This window comes from Typha latifolia, chromosome 14 (assembly GCF_019914945.1).
Source record: "Typha latifolia isolate L0001 chromosome 14, TyphaL0001v2, whole genome shotgun sequence".
NCBI classification, from domain to species: domain Eukaryota; kingdom Viridiplantae; phylum Streptophyta; class Magnoliopsida; order Poales; family Typhaceae; genus Typha; species Typha latifolia.
The window spans coordinates 4,117,680-4,141,096 of NC_133099.1; the positions used below are offsets into that span (position 1 = coordinate 4,117,680).

At 36.1% G+C, this 23,417-nt stretch overlaps 1 protein-coding gene across 1 annotated transcript; it reads right to left on the minus strand.

The window, feature by feature from the left end:
* Nucleotides 1-11,755: 11,755 nt before the first annotated feature.
* On the minus strand, nt 11,756-13,583 carry LOC140800648 (protein IQ-DOMAIN 17-like). Its single transcript, XM_073155410.1, has 5 exons — nt 13,460-13,583; nt 13,103-13,366; nt 12,775-13,017; nt 12,569-12,685; nt 11,756-12,474 (listed from the first exon to the last, which is right to left on the minus strand). Exons 1-5 carry the CDS (start codon nt 13,550-13,552, stop codon nt 11,908-11,910), a joined length of 1,284 nt encoding a protein of 427 aa, XP_073011511.1. The 5' UTR covers nt 13,553-13,583; the 3' UTR covers nt 11,756-11,907.
* Nucleotides 13,584-23,417: the final 9,834 nt, after the last annotated feature.

The window sequence follows — 23,417 nt, forward strand, 5'->3', positions numbered from 1 at the left end:
TATCCACACAGCTGTAGAAATGTTGAAACAATATTCCAAAATGGTCTCTTGTTTGAACCATTTAAGCTACTAAATATTATTACAGATGACTAATTATGATTCAATCATTAATTAATCAATCATTTATGAGCATTTATATTTTGTAGATTAAATAGTTTACATCTTATAGCTAAGGAAGGAAAGGGGAATAAAAGAAATTATATTTTGCTCAGCTTAGCATATCAAAGAGACCTGGATGAACCCAAGATTTACTAACTTTTTCCAACTATTCGACTAGGGTTTCAATCCATTGACCACCGCAAGCATGTCCACCAACACGGATCCAACACTGACGGTGACCTTGTCTACTAGGAGACCACCATCAACCCCTATCCATGACGACTACCATCGATTGTTTCCGGGGCTTATCCATAGATTGATTTATCTCTTCCATCAACATAAGATTTTGGTTGATCAACGAGACCTCCGAGTTGCCTTCAACCAATGAGCAAAGTTTGAGGAGATCCACTGGGTGAGGGTTGTGGAGATGGAGAAGGCACAGGATTCCAACTCGGCTCGTTATGCCCCGCTCAAGCTCTACATTTCGAGGGCTAGTGGATAGTAGCAGATTGAAATATTCTAGTCTGGTGCAAATAATTAGTGGGTGAGCAAGCAAACAGAGGTGAAAAACACCTAGACACACGTATGTATCTATACCCTAAGCAATGATATCACTCCTTTGCTTAAGTAAAAAGGAAAAGAAATATTAAAAAACAAAAGCAAAGATGAACGCCAAGATTTTAATATAGAAAAACTCAAATGGGAAAACTCCACGAATCCAAACTCTGATCAAAATCAATCACTAGAATAATGGCAGTTACAAGACTGACTCACAAAATAACCCGTCAATCCCCATGACTTTGTTCCTCTTAGTCTTGCTCGCTAGAACCCACGATTCACCGCTTCTCGTGATTGATATCCAACCTCAGTAGCCTTCAAAATTGGTCTTTCATCTAGATAGCCATTAAGATGAAAGTGTAATGCCTTGTAGAAGAGTCAGACCTTGTTGGTTGAAGAAACAATTAAGCCTAAAAAATTCTCCTTTAATTTGTCTTGACCAACCACACTAGAGTTAGGGCATCACAATGCTTATATATGTACTCAAGATAGAGCCAAATCTAAGTCATCTCTAAACTCACGAAAGTCCAAAATTTGCATATTACGTAGGTGCATTCAAACGCGGCCCTAGTGCGTTTGAACGGCCTGACTTGTTCTCAAGTGCGTTCGAACGAGCCAAAGTGCGTTCGAACGCGGTGGCTTGATTTTCGCAGGTTGCGTTCAAACACACAAAAACACTCCTCTGTATGTGTGAACATGCTGTGAACATATGCAGGGTGTGTTCGAATGACCCTTGACTGCGTTCGAATGGAAGAAAACGTTCTCCTGTATGTGCGAACTCCTACACACGCGTTCGAACGGCCCGAACACGTTCTCTATATGTGTGAATGTCTGTGCTTGTGTTCGAACGACCTAAACGCATTCTCTATATATGTGAACTCCTGAGAGCGTGTTCGAACGCAGAGTTCGAACGCAGTGGTGAACGCGAAAACCTTTCTTCTTTGATCTTGCAATTCTTCAATCCAAATACTTTCTAGACTTGTATAAATGCTCATATACATGTATAAAAATACTAAGAATAGTTTATACACAATTGCCAACACTAAAAACCTAATAATCTCCCCCTTTGACAATTTGTGACAAAATATCTAGTTTACAAAAATTACAAGGAGTCCTAAATAAGCATTCAACAAGTCTAAAAGTTATAACACTTCAATCCCTGCAACTAAAAATAAACCAATCGAAGATCAAGTGAAAATAACTTGAAGTAAGTTCATACAAATTTAAAAACAATAAACGCATGTGATCTAAACTTCAAATATCTAAAAACCGCAAAGCAACACATGTTCAGTTTAAACAAAGCATTCAGCACATTACAGAATAATGCAAATAAGATCAGTACTAATGCAAGTCACTAAACAATTCAAATACAACTTACTCCCCCTAAACTCCTAAACTCACTCCTTACTCTCCCTAAACACACGATCTCTAAACTAACACTCCCTCTTTTTGACACAAATTACTAAAGGTTAAGCACTAGGAGGAAACCGATGATGGAGGATAGATAACACTGAGTCGAGCACTGTCCCCTGACGAGCTTGCTTAGCCCGTAAGTCATGCATGACCAACTGTAAGTCATGCACTTGAGTACTAAGCTGATTAAACTATTCAGTGATAAATAGAAACTCTCCCTCAGGTTGATATGATTCATCATCGGAGCTATCCTCAGAAGAGAGTTCTCGGTGTGATTGACGTTCAGCGACGGAAGAGGAGGTCGGCTTGTAAAGAGATGGTGGATCATGAGCTTGACTCCTCTTAATGGTGATCCGATCCAAGGGTTTCTAAGCTATAACCAAAGATTCTGTGGAGTCCACCTCACACCACTCTGCATGCACAGTTTGGTGATAAAGATCCCAAATGGCAAACCTTCACAAGGGACTTCCTTTTGTGCAGTTGTCATAATGGAATCATATATAACACCAGCCAAATCAATCAAAATGCCTGATAGCATCGCATGAAGAAAGAAGGCCCGGTCCTAACTAATACTAGAATGCCGAGTGAAAAACCCCTAGATGCAATTATGTATCTAAATACTAGGCAATGATATCACTTGTTCGCTTAAGTAAAACTCAGAAGAAATATTAAAAATGAAAGTAGAGATGAACGCCAAGATTTTAACGTGGAAAAACCCAAACGGGAAAAAAACCACGGATCCAAACTCGGATCAAAACCAATCACTAGAATAGTAGCAGTTACAAGAATGACTCACAAAACAACCCGTCGATCCAAACGACTTTGTTCCTCTTAGTCTTGCTCGCTAGAACCCATGATAAACTGCTTCTCGTGATTGAAGTCCAACCTCAGTAGCCCTCGAGATTGATCTTTCATCTAGATAGCCCTTAAAATGAAAGATAAAGTTTTATAGATGAGTAGAACCTTGTTAGTTGAAGAACCGATGTAGCCTCAAGAAGTCTCTTTCAATAATACTTCTTCAACACCCTTAGAGATAGGGCATCACAATCCTTATATATAATCTCCAAGATAAAGTCAAATCCAAGTCTTATCCGAACTCACGAGAATCCAATATTTTCAAACTTCGTTGGTGCGTTCGAACGCAGTCCGGGTGCGTTCGAACGGCATGACTTGATCTCAGGTGCGTTCGAACGGGCCCGAGTGCGTTCGAACGCGACAATTTGAATTCTTCAGTTTGCATTCGAACGCGTTTGTGAACGCAGCTCTCGATCTATATGAACACAAGTACCCGCGTTCGAACGCGTTAGTGAACGCAGCTCTCCATCTGTGTGAATGCAAGTACTTGCGTTCGAACGCGTTTGTGAACGCAGCTCTCGGTCTGTATGAACGCAAGTACCCGCGTTCGAACGCGTGTGTAAACGCACCGCGTTCGAATGCGTTTGTGAACGCGGTGTGAACTCAATAGCTTTTCTCCAATAATCTTGCAATTCTTCAAACGAGAGATATTCTAGACTTATATAAAGCTCATATACATGTAAAAATACACTTAGAATATTTTGTACACAATTGCTAACAATTAAAAGCCTAACACCGAGGAGTGATGTTGTATAGACAAATGAGATGTAACATGCGAGCCACATATGTCAGGTTCGCATGTGGCATCATGTTACCTATCCACTCTTTTCCCTGTATTAGGACATCACTTGCGGGAAGAGGCTCAAAAGAGGGATATTCAAAGTTGCCATCAAGAAGTTGTAATTCTGCACGGATGACGTCAGAGTCCAAGTACACGGATACATATCGGACTGTGGACCGTATACACCGATCCAAAATAGTGGCATTACTGTAAAACTCTCGGACAACCTCCACATATGCTGTCCCATCCATCCTACGCACTAACAGCCACCCTCGCTCAGTGAACATCTTTTCAATTCCCGAGGAGACAAAATTTGAGATAACTACAGGCCTCTCAAAAATTATCGGACGAGTTCCAAAGTTGTGTTTGTATCTACCTACAGCATTTGATGAAGAGAACTTTGGAGTAGAAGATGGTGAAGAAGGCGGCCTTGGCTTCTTGGAAAATGCAGCTTTTTTAGTCATTCTATAGAGAAAAACATATCTCAACATTCAACACATACCCAAGGCATAAAAAATATAACATGAAAACCAAAAATTCCTAGAAACCATAAAAACACTAAGTAAAATCCATCTTCCACTAGAAAAAGCAAGTTTGTCACGTTCAATCACTTAAGAAACATCAAGATGTAAACTCTATCGTGATCAAAACTTGAAAACGCACAAAATCAACCAAGATCAAGAGGATAATTTGAATAAAAAAATAAGAAAATATTCACAATCATACCTCACAAAAAGTGATGAAGAACTTGAAGATTCGACCAAAAAACACTAGATCCGGAGGAGAAATATCCTTTGAAAGAGTATGGAGTGAAAGATTTGGTGAAAAATGTGAAGATCTTAAAGATTTGGGGAGTTAAAAAGAAGGAGTTTTAGGGTTTGGAGGAAGATGAAACCCTGGGTTCGGATGCAATATTTAAAGAATCCCCGAGTACATTCGAACGCACCGGTCCGTGCGTTCGAACGCGCCAGTCACTGCGTTCGAACTCAAAAAGCCTGCGTTCGAACGCCATCATTTTTTTTTATTTTAAATCAGTAAAAAATATATAAAATATTTTTGGAGATGCACTTCTAAAAATTCATAATAGAATCAAGACATAGCATATGACAATCAAATGAAATAAGTCATACACAGATCAATCAAATCATCAAGAGCATATTATGATCAACTCTAATGTATTACTCAAATTATAAATTAATCTTGATTGATCATAACAATATGCATATGCAAGTTGACCATGGACAACATGAAATAATCTTTTTAAACAAACTCTCATATTTAAACAATGATGCAACACAATAGTCAAACCAACTTAGTATATAATTATGCACTTTTTGACTTATTCTCCAGAACTTGACAGGAATTTTTCTTGTATTTTTTTTTCACTGAAACCATATAGGTGTAATAATGGCTTTCACACATGAGTAGGTAGCCATTTTCTTATAGTACATATTGAACAATGTGTAAATAGATATTTAAATATATCACCTTTTTTTAAAAAAAATTTCAAATAATGTACTCTTTTATACTAACTTATTATAGCCATTTTTATTGATCTTTTATAAATACATGATGTCGAATATCAATGTGTTTTGTACGCAAGTGTTGAACATGATTTTTTGATATATTAGTAACACTTATATTGTCACAATAAAGCATCATAGTATCTTAGTCAATATCATAATCCTTGACCATCTGTTTCATCGACAATAACTGAGAGCAACAACTGCCCGCTGCAATGTATTCAGCCTCTACAGTAGATAAAAATATTGAGTTCTGTTTCTTACTGTGCCAAGTAACCAGATTATTTCCAACATAAAAATATCCACCTGATGTATTTTTTCTGTCATCACATTAACCTGCCCAATCAGAATTTGTGTATCCCGATATGATAACACCCGAGTCATAAGTAAACTAGATATCCAAATCAACTATGCCACTGACATATTTTATAATACCTTTCACGACAAACAAATGTATCTCCTTAGGTTCATACTAAAACCTAGCACACACACCCACGCTAAATGTAATGTCTAGTCTACTAGTAGTTAAGTACAAAAGACTATCAATCATGCTCCTAAATAGTGTCTGATCAACACTTTTTTCTTAAATGTCCTTTCCTAGTTTGGTAGTTGTACTCATAGATTCTAACCCGAATTGGTCATAAGATTCTTAGCATATACATCTTCATTCAAGATACCATTCAAGAAAGCACTTTTAACATCCATTTGAAATAATTTAAATTTTAAATAATAACCCAATGGTAAGTAGTATACAAATAGACTCTAATCTAGCAATAGAAACAAATGTCTCATCAAAATTTATACCATCAATATAAGTGTATTTCTATGCTACTAGTCTGGCTTTATTTCGAACTATATTGTCATGTTCATCACTTTTATTCTTATATATCTATTTTATTCCAATTACATTCACATTCTTAGGTCTAGGAACTAAATATCAAACATCATTCTTAGAAAATTGCTCTAGTTTCTCATCCATAAAATTGACCCATCTGACAATGCTTCCTTGACATTTTTATGTTTAAAAGTAGATGTATAGCAAGTAAATAATACCTCACTTTGGATTTGACGTCTTGTCTTCATAGGTTCGTTCATTCACGTCTCCAATCATTTGTGACAGTGGATGATTTAGTTTCACTCTGGCTGATGGTTCTAGTACATTGCGATCATCTTCGTTCATTTCTACCTTGTCCTCGTCCTGTTTTTTAATTGATAGATCAAGCTCATTTTCCATGTCTTTTTCATATGTACCTGTAGAAACAAGAATAGGAGTAACTTCAGTTTTGTCAGTAGTAGATTCATCTATAATAATATTAGCAGATTCTATAACAGTAGAAGTATCAAGATTGAATACTTTATAGGCTCTGCTATTATTAGAATATCCTAATAAGATGCCCTCACTACTTCTAGTGTCAAATTTAGTCAAGTGTTCTCGATCACGCAAGATATAGTATTTGCTACTAAATACTCAAAAATATTTAACATTAGGTTTCTTACCTTTTCAGATTTCATATGCAGTCATTTTTGTACCTAGTCTTAGATAAACACGATTTATTACATGTACCGCTGTATTGACCGCCTAAGCCCAAAACCTTTGAGGAACCTCTTTAGCATGAAGCATAACCCTAGTCATTTCTTGCACAACACAGTTTTTTCTTTCCACAATCTCATTCTGTTGTAGAATTATAAGAGCTGAAAATTCATGCTGAATACCAAGAGAGTCACAAAATATGGAAAAACTTTCATTTTCAAATTCTCTACCATGATCAGAAAGAATCCTAACTAAGGTAGTAGATTTTTCATTCTATAGTTTCAAACACAGTGATTACTTCAAAGATTTTAGACTTCTCACGTAAAAAGGCAACCCAAGTATATCGGAAGAAATAATCAACCATTAAGAATACATACCATTTACCTCCAAGACTTTCTATTTTTGTTGGACCCATTAAGTCCATGTGGACTAATTATAAAACACGGTCAGTGATAGCTGCATTTACTTTCTTGTGAGATATCCTAATTTGTTTTCCAATTTGACACGGACCGCACACACCTTTTGATATTTCCTTCATCTTAGGTATTTCCCTTACCACTTCTTATTTGGACAAATTAAATAATTCTTTGTGATTCACATGTCCAAGACGTTGATGCCAAAGATCTGTAATGTCAAATAAGCACTGTTACATTTCAGATTATGTGAAGTTCCAACAACATAATAATTATCAAATGTTCTAAATCTAAAACATATAACATTACCATCATGATCTAGAATAGTATAATTATTTTAGATAAACACGATTTATCACAGGTACCGCTATATTGACTGCCTAAGCCCAAAACCTTTGAGTAACCTTTTTAGCTTGAAGCATAACCCTAGCCATTTTTTGCACAACACGGTTCTTTCTCTCCACAATTCCATTCTGTTGTGGAGTTATAGGAGCTAAAAATTTATTCAGAATACCAAGAGAGTCACAAAATATGGAAGAACTTTCATTTTTAAATTCTCTACCATAATCAGAACAAATCCTAACTAAGATACCAAGAGAAGCACAGTGATTTAAAAACTTCAAAGGTTTTCAGACTTCTCACGTAAAAAGGCAACCCAGGTATATCTGGAGAAATCATCAATCATTAAGAATATATATACCGTTTACCTCCAAGACTTTTTATTTTTGTTGGACCCATTAAGTCCATGTGGATTAATTGTAACAAACGGCCAGTAGTAGCTGTATTTACTTTCTTATATGAGATCCTAATTTGTTTTCCAATTTAACATGGATCGCACACACCATTTGATATTTCCTTCATTTTAGGTATTTCCCTTACCACTTCTTATTTGGACAAATTAAATAATTCTTTCTGATTCACATGTCCAAGACGTTGATGCCAAAGATCTGTAATGTCAAAAGAAGCACTGTTATATTTCAGATTATGTGAAGTTTCAACAACATAATAATTATCAAATATTTTAGATCCAAAACATATAACATTACCATCATGATCTAGAATAGTATAATTATTTTTGGAGAATTACCTCATAATCTTCATCACAAAATTAACTGATGCTCAATAGATTTACTTTCAAGCTTTTAACATAAAGGACATTTTCAAAAATAGAAACACCTAGAGTACTTACCTTCCCCTTACCTATTACCTTGAATGAATTACTATCTCCAAATATTACAACTCTCCCTTCATGTTCTTTGAGATTAAAAAATAAAGATTTGTCGCCTGACATATGTCTTGAACAGCCAATGTCTAAATATCACAAGTCAGAATTTAAAGCTTTCAAGACAGTATGCACAATATAACATTTCAAATCACTTTTCTAAAACCATATGGCCTTCTTTTCACCCTATAAATGAAGGAACTCCTAGGTTTTTATAAAAATTTGCAATAAGGTCGAATATGCCCTAGAATGCCATAATGAAAGCATGTCAGAACAAACCTCTTTTTTCTCACCTTTTGTTGAGGAGTGTGTCTAAATTTACCTTTGGCGCCATTGAGATTTACTAGTTTGTTGATTCAACTTTTGTTTATAGACTTTCATCAAGGATTGATTTGTAAATATGGTTGATGTTCTCAAGTTTTCTTCCTTTTGTAGACCTACAAAAATAAAAACAGTTTTATTATTATTTGAATTACTAGTGTATCCAACTCCATACCTGTCTTTTCTAGAAATCTGAGCATTTAAAATCTCGTCACGTTTATTCTTTCCTTTTAGAAATGTTACTTCCTTTTGCAATCGCTCTAGTTCAATTTATCAGCCTTCATCTTATCTTTTGCATCATCAAGTTGTTGAATAAGGTTTTTGACACGTTCAAGTTCCAATTTATACTTCTCCTTAAATTGATATTTTTTTGGTTCAATTACCTTAAGTCGCTAAAGTAGTCTAAGATTGCTTTTCTTGAGTTTGAACGACTTCAGGTACAAATCATTATATGTATTTTATATTTTTGATTATTTTTCTTCAGGTGGTAATACTTCTTATTCATCTGTACTATCAGAATCAACAACAGAGTCAGTATTAAAAATAAAGGAGACAAAAGCTACAAAGTTATCTTGGTCTTTCTCAGAATCATTATTAGATTTATCTAAGTCATCTCAAATGACTTTCATAGCTTCACCCTTCCTCTTAAGACAATTAGGGCATTCTTGTGATTTGTGTCCAAAATTCAAACATTCAAAACATCAAACTTTATTATCAGAATTCTTATTTTTCTATTTCACATTGTTGTTACTGACCCCAGTATTCAAACTCACATGATTCTTATTTTCAACAAAAATTTTATTTTTCTCAAGTTTTTCAGCATTTAACTTGTTTGGCTTTTAAAAAAATTTATTGAACTTTTTAACAAACAATGCCAACATCTCAACATCTAAATCATTTTCATCATTAGATTCATCTAAATTTTGTTCAACGGTGGTTAAGGCCATACCTTTGGGCTTCCTAGGTTTTGAAAGACTAGACTCAAATATTTGTAGATTTCTACCAATTGTTCAACCTTCATAAAATCGATGTCCTTACTTTCCTCAATAGCTGTAACTTTCGCCTGAAACCATTCTGGGAGAGACCTAAGGATCTTACGAATAATTCTGTTTTCTGGAATTTTCTCTCCTAGGTTGAAACTAGAGTTTACTATATCATTTAGCTTTGCATAAAACTCATCAAATATCTCATTCTCCTCCATATATAGAGTTTCAAAACTAGTAGTCAACCTCTAAAGTTTTAAAAGTTTTATAGCTATGGTTCCTTTGTGAGTAGTTTTTAAAATCGACCAAGCTTCTTTTACTATCTCACAGTAGAAATTCTTCAAAATTCTTTCAAGAAAACACAACTAGAAATTGCATTTATTGCCTTGCTATTCCATCCAACTTTTTCATAATCTGCCCTATCACAAAACTCAATCATTATCTCAACAAGCTTATTATTCACCATGTACACCGGTGCACTCTAACCGTTCACAACGGCAATCCATACTTGCTCATCTATAGACTTTAGGTAAGCTCTCATTCTAGCTTTCCAATATCCATAATTTGATCCATCTAGAATAGGTCTAATAGACGATTTTTCATCTCTATGAAAATCTATGCCTATCTAATCTCTCTCTAAGGATGAGAGAACCTGCTCTGATACCAATTGAAAAACACCTAGACACACGTATGTATCTAAACCCTAGGCAATGATATCACTCATTTGCTTAAGTAAAAAGTGAAAGAAATATTAAAAAAATAAAAGCAAAGATGAACGCCAAGATTTGAACGTGGAAAAACCCAAATGGATAAATCCACGGATCCAAACTCGGATCAAAACCAATCACTAGAATAATGGCAGTTACAAGACTGACTCACAAAATAACCCATAGATCCCCACGACTTTGTTCCTCTCAGTCTTGCTCACTAGAACCCACGATTCACCGATTCTCATGATTGATATCCAACCTTAGTAGCCCTCGAGATTGATCTTTCGTCTAGATAGCTCTTAAGACGAAAGTTTAATACCTTGTAGAAGAGTCAGACCTTGCAGGTTGAAGAAACGATATAGCCTCAAGAATTCTCCTTTAATTTGCCATGACCAACCACACTAGAGTTAGGGCATCACAATGCTTATATATGTACTCAAGATAGAGTCAAATTCAAGTCATATCCAAACTCACGAAAGTCTAAAATTTGCATATTACGTAAGTGCGTTCGAACGCAGCCCAAGTGCGTTCGAACGACCTGACTTGTTTTCAAATGCGTTCAAACGGGTCGAAGTGCGTTCGAATGCGGTGGCTTGATTTTCACAGGTTGTGTTTGAACGCGTAAAAACACTCCTCTGTATGTGTGAACGTGCTATGAACGTATGCAAGGTGCATTCAAACGGCCCTTGAATACGTTCGAACGGAAGAAAAACGTTCTCTATATGTGCGAACTCTTGCACACACATTCGAATAGCCCGAACGCGTTCTCTATATGTGTGAACGACTACACATGCGTCGAACGGCCCGAACACGTTCTCTGTATGTGTGAACGCATGTGCTCGCGTTCGAACGGCCTGAACGCATTCTCTGTATATGTGAACTCCTGAGAGCGCGTTCGAACGTGTTATTCGAACGCGGTGTGAACGCGAAAACTTCTCCTTTGATCTTACAATTCTCCAATCCAAATACTTTCTACAGTTGTATAAGTGCTCATATACATATATAAAAACACTTAAAATATTTTGTACACAATTGCTAACACTAAAAACCGAACAAGAGGCACAAGCCCATTTGACCAATCTGATGATCATATCTCACAGATTATAATTGTACTTGGGACGGAAGCACTCTTAGAGCAACTCGTATAAATTCTGGCCTCAAATGTTAGTTAAGTATTTTGTAATTGGAGTGATTAATTTATCTAGTCCTTTTCTTTTTTTCGAAATATATACAGAAGTTGAGATGGGCTTTAGCTCTGAATTGTACGTCAAAGGATTCGCCCCCTTTCTATTTTAAATCCACTATTTGATTTGTATTACTTACTATTATACTCAGTTCAAGTCATATACTAAACTTTCAACTATATAACAAGTGACCAGGACCAACAAAATCTCCCACCAAATTCCAAACTGCAACAAAGTAAATGCTCCATTCACCGCCACCATTACCAACTCTGATAATAACAAAAATACTATGTATCACCATCTTCATTCCTTGCTCACCTAAGCCACCTCCTCAGCTCAGCCATCGACGACGACGGCGACGCGTCTCCACCGCCGCTCTCATTGCACAGGGACGGCATAGCCGACCTCTGCTCGGAGATGTACTCAATCACGCTCTTAAAGCTGGGACTCCTCAAGCTCTGCGAGTAGTCTTCGCAACGCCCTTGGGAGTCCATCTCTGGGAAAGATAGCCTCTTCTTCGCAGAGCCACTCTTCTCCCTCTCCGGCGTAGCCGGGCGCTGCCGTGGCGCGCTCTGCGAGCGGAGCCTCGCCTTCGCCGACTCCGTCGACGCCATGTAGTTCGGCAGGCGAGGGCTCGAAGAACGCACCTGCAAAGACGTGGACTTGGAAGGGGAGGGGGTTGCAGGGCAGCGGAGAGGAGAGTTTGGTTCTTGTTCTTGTTCTCGTTGTTGTCTTCTTCTTTGGTTGTCGACCTCCAAGGTTTTGATTTGGTCTCGATGGTCGGTGGAGATCCTTCTAATGGTGCTGCTCTTGTTGTCAAAAGACGACCTTGATACGATCCAAGCTTCCTCGTCAATCGAGGGAGATGGGTTTTTCCACATCTTTAGAATGGAACCAAAACTAAGTGTTAAAATGGAATAAAATAGAGGGGATAAGAGATTAAAGTTTTAAACTTTAATAAAGTAGATATTTTACCTGATGGGAGAATGCACAAGAGATAGCTTTCTCGCGTTTCAAGGTGGCATCTTTTCTTCTCTGTATCATAGCTTTGATCTCCTCGACTGCAAAGCTACTCACATCTCTTGACCGTTCCTTAAACAAAGAACCCAGCTTTTGAAATCAGAAGAGAAGAAAAAGTTCTCCTTGAGTATATTAAACAACTAAAGTAAAGGATTCCTTGCCATGGATCTCCTCTCCGCGAACTCCTCAATGTTCTTGGAATCACTGCTAATGGAATAATTGTTACTGCTACAAGAAGCGGCTTCTTGGTATAACCTCATACGTTGGCCCCGCACTCGAGCTTGGACTCTCACCAGAGAACGCATGCATCTCAATGTCATATCTGCTTGCTTCCTTACATTGTGGCCTCGAACAAGAGCTTGGAGCTTAACCAAACCTTTGAGAGCTCTCAATGCCCTCCTCGCCTTAATCCCCATCAACCAACAAGAAGCTATAGTTATGACCACTATTTCTAACTAGAAAAACCCAAATGGGTTCTTAGTTTCTTACCAAGTAGCCCCTAAAGGAAGTCTGGATCACAATGGCGGCGTAGTGTTCTCTAACGGAGGAAGAAGGCCGAGCGAGGCGGAGCATGTCCGCCGCCGCTTGCGCGGTGGCGACGGCGGCCTCAGCCGTGGCCGCCGTCGCCATGGCCAGGGCAATGGCGTGCCTCTGTTCTGGTGTAAGATGGGCGGCCGCCCTCGCTTGCTGCTCTTGTTGGTTCTCGTGGGAGGTAGACTTGCGGAATAGCCATCTCCTCTTATCTCTCTTGTGCTACGAACGCCATGGTTGGAAGAGGAGCAGAGAAGGTAAATTTAGCGAGAGAAGTAGAGGAGGTGGGGAAGAGGAGAGTGATCGACTTGATACCTTCTCGTCTTCTTCTTGGTTCGGCTCCTTGGTGGGAGATCTGAACACTCTTTTGACGGCGGTTAGCCATGAGCTCCCACCCTTCTTCCCCATGACCAAAACGACTTCTTGAACCCCTCCTTAGAGGCCCTCCATTCCAATACTTATTTGGAAAAGTTTGCGAATAAGACCTTACAGTTAACAATATTTACAGTTTGAAGAAGAATATTGTATATTATGCAAGTAAAATGAGCAAAGCACCTGGGTTATGTAACTACGTAAATAAAGTCAGCTATCACCTGACTAGATTTTATTTGGTAAAGTATGCGAATAACACCCTACATTTCACCTAATTTACAGCTTGAAGTAGAACATTTCACATAATGTATCACCTTTTCATCCTTATTTAGCTTAAGAAACCCTGGCGGAGTCTGGTGGTGTCGAATTCATCCTACATTGTATCGTTTCCAAACACATGTACCGTTTTGTAACTATAGTGACTAGCAATTAATAGTCATTTTTATTTAAAAAGAATTATTATCTTTTCAATGAGATAAATGATTCCTAAAAAAGACAAGCTAATAATATATATTATATTTTTAACACCTCGATCATGTGTGTATATATATATACTCTAGAAAACCACTTGACTTAAAAAAAAAACTCAAATTATTAGATAACAATATATATATTATGCTTTATATTTAACATTTTGAAATTAATATCTAAGATAAATAATTCAACACCTTTCTCCAATGCAAAAAAATTACATGATACTCCATAAGAATGATCAAAATAGATAATCCACTAACATTTGAAGAATAGAATAGTATATTATTTTCTTCCCTTATGTTGGTCACAAAAATCAAAGCAAACTTTAGAGCAAACTTTAGACTAATAATTTAGTACTTACCTCTAATATTTCATAAATCTAAGACTATTGCAGCCGTTCAAATTAGGTGACGGTCAATTGGTTAAGTGCTCCTTTATTTTAAGAGACCACAAAGGAAGAGAGAGAGAGAAAAAAAAGGAACAATCATGATAGAAAATAATGAAAATTAACACTAGTATATCTTATGTCTCTGGGGGTAACCGGTACTTCCGGTAATAATAAACGTACTCGTGCAATCTCGAGCATTGGATTAAAAGAAAAAAGAGAAACTAAAGGTAAATACTGAATCATTTGTCTCTAAATGAATGATTACTTATGACTATGGTGAACTTCCGTACAAAAAAGCAAAGGAATGGTGTATTGGCATGATTATGGAGGTAAAAATTATATTTTTATCCCAGTCGTTACGCATAAATTTATTTTACCTCAGTAGTTTTATTTGTATCACTTTATTATTTTTATAATTTAAACTAAATAAAATTATTATTTAAAAAAATAGTTATTAGATAAATTTTTCAATGCATCTAATATTCAGATTTTAAATGACAAAAAAATATGACAACTATATTACATAATATTTATTTTTTTGTTATTAGGAAGATTATTCAATCTTTGGCAAATTTATCTATTATTCCACCATTAATTGGCCAAATAGGATGGAAAATAGTGGAAAACTTCTTCAATTATTTATAATTTTGTGTTTCACGATAATTTATATTTAAATATAAATAGGTCAAATTTAGGGCTGACCACGAGGTTAAATGTAATTTTCTCGTCTGATGTAACTTTACTAAACAGTAGGGGTGATCTGCAAATAGTGAAACTAAGGGTTGAATTGCAAATTCGATCTAGTATTTGTTGTTTTATGTAAATTCGGCTGCTACCTATGAGCACGAGAGAGCGGGATCGAGGCGACGGTGACACTCCTTTTGGTACAGTCAACAGTAAATGGTTGGCTGACAGCTGGGCCCCACAAGAAGTACACGGTAATTGATGCAGATTGGCTATGGGCCGGGGTGGGGGGTGGTGGGTTTATATTATATATATCGAGCCTTCCTTTGGTTCTTTACTGCGAATAAATTAATTGGCCAGGAGATTTTTGTGACTAGTTAATACGACTAAGATGGAAATATTTTGGGAGTTTTTGACTTGAAAACTTAATACTATCTCAAAAAGGTGTATATTATAAAAAGAAATTAGTAAACTTATTAATATGTAACTAAAGCACTCGAATAAATTTTAGCGATTTTACTTGATATATATAGAAAAGAGAAGCACCTCCAAAGCAAAAGGTCAGAGGTCTGCTTTTAAAACGAGAGGTATGATTAAAAGATCAAATGAAGCTGACACACATTGAGAGGGGTTTGGAAGCGAGGAATAAATCAGTCTGACTGCACGTGATATCCCAGTGGCCTTAGGGTTTACTTCTTCTGTTTTCCGTCTTTAATGGTTTCCCTTTTCTATGTCAAGCCTTACTTAGATGGGTTGGTTCCTTACCCTCTATTTGTTTCACAAGAATGATACTGCCGTTTTTATTACTATTATTATTATTATTATTGATGAGTTCGAAAGCTAAATATGGGCAGGGCAAAGAGTTAACCCTCTCTAAAAACAGAGGCACTTAGATTCTACCAAACATTTAACTATTATAGTAAGTTGTCTAATTTAGGTTTTAAGCTATGTGCGTCACCGAATAATTGCTCCGAACCAAACGCCGTCGAACAATTGCCAAACACCGCTGAGCTACTTCTCTAAGCCAACCGCACTATTGAGTCATTAACCGAGTCGAGCCAAGTCACTAAACTACCAAACAATTTCTCTACAATATTGTTTGAAGTTAGAGTTAAATCTATGACCTCCTTAGTCATGGGAAGATACATATGTTATTGTTGTATTATTATTTTTTGTTTTCTTATATAAAAGAGCAATAACTGAGCTTTATCACCGTATTTATTTTGGATAAAGAGGTTTTACCTCCCCCCCTAAATAAATTGAACAAATTACACAAGATTGAATTGGAATATTAGACAAAAACACGAGATTATTAAACAAATTACACGATGAACCTTGTAATATTATGTAAGGTTTTAAGGTTTTAATTGGCAGATGTGATGAAAATATTTTATGGATTGATCTAGTGTTTCGATTTTGTGTAATGAGCATATACACAAGTTGGATGTAAGATTTATTGCAAGTTTTAAGTAGAAGATGAAATTCAAAGATTTTGTTCGAACACAATTTCGAATGTTTGCAAATACAAACACTTTTGTTGATGCAGGCGTTCACAAGTCATTTAAAAATTATGCAAATGTAATCGAGATTATGGGCTTTTATGAAAAAAAAAACATTCAAATGCAAGATAGCCTATCATCATTATCATTTGGAGAGACTTTGGAAAATCACTTGTGGCTTAAAACAAATATTGTAGATCACTATCTAGCTTTGGACAGGTGTTGAAATAATCTTCTGCACATTGTATCGACATCCAGTTTGGATAAATTTTATATCAAAGATCACTAAGACAAAAGTATCAATCTTGAATGTGACTTAAATTTAAAAATCGATCAAGGCAAGTGGCACATCATGAATTTTAATGAGATTAAGTCATGAAAATAGATAGGTGATTTGTTAGCTTTTTGTAATTGCTATTATTATTAGTGACAGGTTCTGACACGAATTTGGCTCCGTAGTTATTGGGATTTTTCAATGATATTGTCCAAGTCTGAATTGAGCCCGAGTCTGAGTGTGAATTAGCCTAAATCTCTGAATTAAAGAAATTTATAATTTGCAATTCAGAGAGAATAATCATAAAATATCTACATAATGTTTGAAAAATCTAAAACAAGATGGATTAGATCTATGATATCATGTTCTGTGCTTCTTTATGTTCCAATTTTCTTCAAATCTAGACTCTATTTGGGACGGTACGGTAATCCAGTAGTTTATTTCTTATGTAGTTTTATGATTCTTTGTTTTATTATCTACAAAACAGAACTAGTGATTTGTATCTTAAGCATGCAATTAATGATTGAATAAATTACTTAATTCTTCTATTTTTGTATATCTTTTAGCACTAGTCATCTCTTTTATTTCTGACTTGTCCATCTTGTATCTCTTTGTTTTAATCGTTTCAACCTCTTGGTATTATTATCATGATTATAGGCTAATGACAGTCTTTAGCTATCTATCGCATTTGTAAGCCACCACCATCTTCTACTACCAAGCCAACTCTATTAACCACTCAATCTTCACTCCATCATCATCCCCACCCTATGACTAGCCTCCATCACTAGTTGTATCATATTCTTGACTTTAGTCACATTCTATCATCACCCACATTTGTTTAGCTATTAATTTACCATATCCCAACCCTAGATCATCCCATCTCCTAATTAAGCCTTTCCATGACATTCCCTTCAATCCAAACATGACCCATGGGCCCCTACAATCCCTAAAAATCCAATCTAAAGTCTTATCTGCAATAGACCATCAAATTAGCCTCACTATACTTACCAATCTATATCGGTGCACAACCTCCGAAAATTGGTGCACACTACTTTTAAAAACTCATCGGCAATACGAGTGCTAGCCTAAGCTTGGTGCACACCGCATTTGGACAAGAACATGGGACCTTATTTATTGTCTATGGTAGATTTCATTGGTATCAGAGCTCAAGTACCCCCAAGTTGGTCTGCATTAAATGGTATCAAAGCAATGTTCACCGGCATGTCCACCACAAGCCATGTTCACAAGAAGAAATATGACTGATCCAGATATCAAGTCCTTAATTACCATGATGAGTTCAACCCTTGCTAAGTTGAAGGTAATCAATATGGAAAACACCCGTAGGAGAAGCAATGTGAAGAATGTCCTTAATTCAAAATGGGATGACGGAAAATTTTTTTATCCAAACACTAATTGGTCGTGTATTAGCAGACAATATATATATTGGCCCACTGCACATCACTGTAGGGTCGTGGTTCTATGGGACGAGATTGATCAAGTAAAAAAAAATCCAGTTGATTACGAGACTTGATGATAGAGGAGAGTTTCCTTCTCGCGGAACATCCTATGTTCAGACAGATGGAGCTTAACCCCTTAAGGGAGTGGGAGCTAGACTTTGACGGCGCTGAAAGAGGACTCGACGTGACATGAGCGTGAAAGAGGTTCAAGAATCAGTTCACACGTGAAAGTGCTTCGAAAGGTGTCAGCAGTGCGGCAGAATCAAATCCTGTTCCACAAGATCCTATATCAGCTATACATCCTCCTCGCATTTATGCCGGAGACGTCGCCAGATTGTCCAGTAGCCAGAACCCTATCTTGCTCGGTCTGACCTGACTTTGACCGCTTCCTGATCAAAGATTGACGTTCTTCCTATTTGACCCGAAACCACCTCCTCGAGTAAAGGCTTCTACAGCTGGTTGACCAAAATGAGGATCCCTTGCCATGTTGTGCACTCAATAGCGTCACTGTGCATCGCTTCCGGTCCAAATCCGAGTGCTTCTTTTGGTTGGCTTAGATCTAATTAGATGCACCCCTACATTAGGCTACATCAATCAATACCAAAGAGTATTAGATTGGGTGCACCCTTGTCATGGTATGATCCAAATCTTATAAAAGAGCTCCAATTGGCGTGAATTCCCCAAGTTCATGAGTGCACTAGCCTTGACTTCGACTTGCGATTGACATTTCTTAGTTGAGTTCAGTTACTTACTTTATCTAGGGCTCATAACCCTCTCATGTGACACTTTCATGGGAGGACTAAACCGTAACAAGATAATAAAGGAGAAACTAATTTGAAAATGATGACTATCATGAAAGACATCATGGATAGCTGCGATTAATAGCTAGGCATCGCTAGGCCATACACTACCATGATGGACAAGCATGATGTAGTTTTAACGCACCTAGTATGGCAAACACGTGCAAGTTGGTTCAACCACCTGTACATGGGTTAGTTCGACCACCTAAGTATTTTGTCATCTCTGCTAACGATGTTTGACTATTTATATTTACAATTTAGACAAAAGTAGAAGTGTACTAATACAAAACAAAGTTTGAGGGAGGAATATATAACTAAATCACCCTTAGGATAGAGAATTGAAATATTACTATAGACAACTAGGTAATTTTGGAAAAATTAGCAACCTAGTTGGTTTGCAAAATTCAGTCTGACTTGCATAGTTCATCGGTTTAAATCGATAGATTGCTTGTTTTTAATAGGTCAGTTTTTTTTTATTCTATAGCCAAATTGAATTCACTTGATAAACGATTCATTGATTTATTAGTCCGACCTCTGGTCTGATTTCGATAACTGTGGTTAAACCAATTACATATGTGACTTATAGGACCCTAAGAGGCTATTTGGTTGAGTAGAATAAGTAGATTATTTTAGAATAAACACCCTTTATTCTAAAAAATCTCGTACCAAACACGCGATAAGAAAATAGAATAAACCCTTATTATGATATCTTTCTCTTGGGTTTTATTTTGGATTTTTTTTTTGAAATATCTCAGGAACTTATTCCAAAACACAAATGGCTAATTTGCTCTCATTTATTTATATACTATTTATGTTGATATATTATGAGAGATTCTGGTTGAATATTATAAATATAATTATAATATGCTTTGTAATATATTAGAATATATTTTATAGTAAAACTATTTTGATATTTCATGTTCATTTGTGGTGCTATTTATAATGTGTAAATTATGATAAATTAAGCTAAATTATTTTCTAGCCAAGAATTGTAAAGATAATCATGAAAAGATACTATAATAATAGTAAAATAAAATTATAATTTATATTTAATTTTAAGCCCATTTCTTACCTTTCTCCAAAAGAATAATAAACAATTATTTACAATAAATTAGAAAATTTTAATCAAGCCATTTTGAATATTTTATCTCTTATTCAAAGTATCATAATTAAACACATCTTATTTCATATTTTTTTATTATATCACTTATCTCTTTTATTTTTTTAAAACCAAACACCTTAAGTCAAATTAAATTAAGTTATTTTATTCTAAAATGTATATTTATTTTATTTAAATTCAAATATAATAAAATTCTATATTTGTTACTAACAAGGTTAGATTCAGACTAGGCTCAAGAATTTGTTCACAGCTTGATCCCCGGTTACTTAGGCTAGGTCGGTACAAGCCAGCCTAGAATATTATAGCATATTATCGCTCATTAACCCATGAGATATGGCACTCGGGTCGGATCATAATGGACCAAGTATAATTTGCCTCCCACAAAAGCATTTTAATTAGTTTTCGTAGGAACATACTTACATAGTAGTATACAATTAACTAAATATTTGAGATGAGCCTAAAAATTCATAAGAAAAGGCGAGCATAATAGGTCAGGCCATTGGTAGGCATAACGGGCTAAACTGGACGAGCAAAAGCTTGTCCCATGCTGCCTATTACTATTTTGGACTCGGGCCGAACTTAAAATTAGGGCCTGAATGGGTCGACTAATGACCAAGTCTCCTGTGCGCTAGACAAGTAATTCCAAAGAGAAACATAGCATAAAAAGTAAAACAAGAAAAAAAAAAAAATATATATATATATATATAAGAGAAACGTAGGATTTGGGCTCTGTGTATTCTGTCACCTCTTTGTAGGGGTAATTGGGATTCGCTGTAGAGCTTCTGGTTTCTTTCCCTCCTCGGAAAACGTAACTTGGGTTAACTTCCCGAAGACCTTTGTTGTAGGCGGTCAGACCATAAAAAAGAAAGAGAAAAGAAAAAAAAATAAAGAAACAAAAAGTAGTCACACTCCCAGTTGCAGGTCGGCCGCAATAGAAGAGCTCGGGTTATTGTTTGGTCCGCGTTCCTCACTATAAGAAGAGCAATTAATTAGAGGTTTTCTTTTCTTTTTGCATTTATGCCCCTCTAAAATATATTATTTATATGTTATGCCTTTCAAAACACTCGATTTTTGCATGGATACCCTTAAAACCTTTTCTTTTCTTCACAGGTACTTATGAATAAAATATTAATTCATTTAATAGTAAACGGATAACAAAATATTCTATTGTTGTAATAATTCATATTAGTTAACTTAACCGTAAGTGTAAAAATGGCCAAAGTGTCCTCGCTATCAAGTCAGAAAAAATAAAATTAGGTCACGACTCAGGGTGTATTTAATGAGGAATAATTTAATTAGATATTTATGCTAGCACTTCTTACATTACTAGGAAAGTTCTCTGGGATGATTTAACTATTTTTTTGTAATGTTAGTTTACTGTGGCTTGTGGGTGACTTTAGTCTTTTTCTTAATGCTAATGATAAAATAGGAGGAAAATTCTTCATCCTAGATACTAAAAAATAAGGACTTTGCTAATTGTGTTGGCTCAGCAAATTTAGTGGACTTTGATCTTCAGGATCCTCCTTTTACCTGGTATAATAATCACCCTAATGAAGGTAGGATCTGACGTAGGCTTGATCGCGCCTTTGTTATCCTAATTAGTTAGATTCCTTTCAATATGCTATTGTGTCTTGTCTTAGTCGAGCAGCCTCTGATCAACGTGCCTCGTGCCTCTTCATATTGACGTTAACCTCAGTTTTGCTTCGTCAAAAGATTTATTAGATTTAAACATTTTTGGTTTAATTATCCTAAATAGAAAATATTATGAAAGTTGCCTTTGATTCCCGTACTATTTTTGGAACAAACATGACTTGGGTAAATTTGAATACCAGATTGACGCTTTGAATGACTACATTGTTCATCTTGGAAAGGTCGATACTGTGGTTCATACTATTCCTCCCTCAAACTCTAACCTTACTTTCCTCGACAACTGCCATGCTGCCCTCTTGAGGCAACTTGAAACTAAATGACACTCTAATAGTAGGGATTTGTGGGTTGAAAAGGGGGACCAAATTCTTATTATTTTCTTCTCCCTACTATGATCAAGAAACGAATGCAATAGGATTCTTTCCTTACTTCTTGAGTCTGGTGGAGGAATTTCTGATTTTGAAGCTATCAAGTATGGTTTTATTAACTTTTATGCTAATCTCTGGGCCATCCATAATGATGAACATGTTTCTAATCGGGGATGGAGAGGGATTACCTTCTATGCCTTCCCATTGTCATGATGATTTGATTGTGCCATTTTTGGATGATGAAATTAAAAGTGCTTTGTGGAGTATGCCTCTTGGCAAATCTTTAAGACTTGATAGATATCATGTGGAACCTTATAAAAGCAACTGGACCAATATTGATCCAATCCTCAGAAAGGCTTTGAGAGAATTTCAACTCATGGTATTCATTTGCTGCCACCATGGAACTAGACCTTAATTGTACTTATTCCTGAAAAGTCGAACCTGGCTAGAATCTCTTATTTTGCCCCATTTTTTGTGTAATTGTTACTGACCAGATCTGGATTGATACAAAAAATATAAAAATATAGATGGTGGTAGCTCGCAAGATAGGATTCTAGTGGCTCTAGTTTCACGTCAATTGGATCTCTGGATGAAAAAAAATATAACTAAAATAGTGGAGCAAGATTAGAACGGGGCAAAACGGTAAATATTCGACGTTACGACGGTCGTCGTAGGGTGGCGAACGGCCAAGGGTGGTAATGGATGGCTGTATAGTAGGGTGGCTGCTGGAGGTGATGGTGACTATAGGTTGAAGGTAGAATTTGGATTTCTAACTTAAATCTACTCCTAAGAAAATAAAGACAATCTAACGGCTATGATAAAAATAGCAAATACGAAAATAAAAAAATAACTAAACTCAATTAATTCGCAATACTTGACTACTTGGACGAATAAAGCCCAACCCTTATATATATATATATATATGTATATGTCGGGTATAATAAGTCCTACTCGAACTTAGCCCTATAGACTTAAACGACTCAAACTAGGACTTGCTTAGAGACTTACATAACTTAATTAAACTTGCCATAGTGGCTTACATGACTTAATTGAACTTGTCTTAGTGGCTTACATGACTTAATTAGGCTTACTTTAAGGGTTTACATAAGTATGAATCAATTAAAAAAATAAATAGGCTCGATCTATCGAGCCCAATGTCCTTATGATTCAATCTGATTAGACCCGGATCG

Coding starts and splice junctions, on each gene's coding strand:
- LOC140800648 (XM_073155410.1), bottom strand. CDS start 13,552: ATGGGGAAGAAGGGTGGGAGCTCATGGCTAACCGCCGTCAAAAGAGTG. Junction 13,018..13,102: donor CTTCCTTTAGGGGCTACTTG/GTAAGAAACTAA, acceptor ATGGGGATTAAG/GCGAGGAGGGCATTGAGAGC. Junction 12,475..12,568: donor CTTGTGCATTCTCCCATCAG/GTAAAATATCTA, acceptor TCCATTCTAAAG/ATGTGGAAAAACCCATCTCC.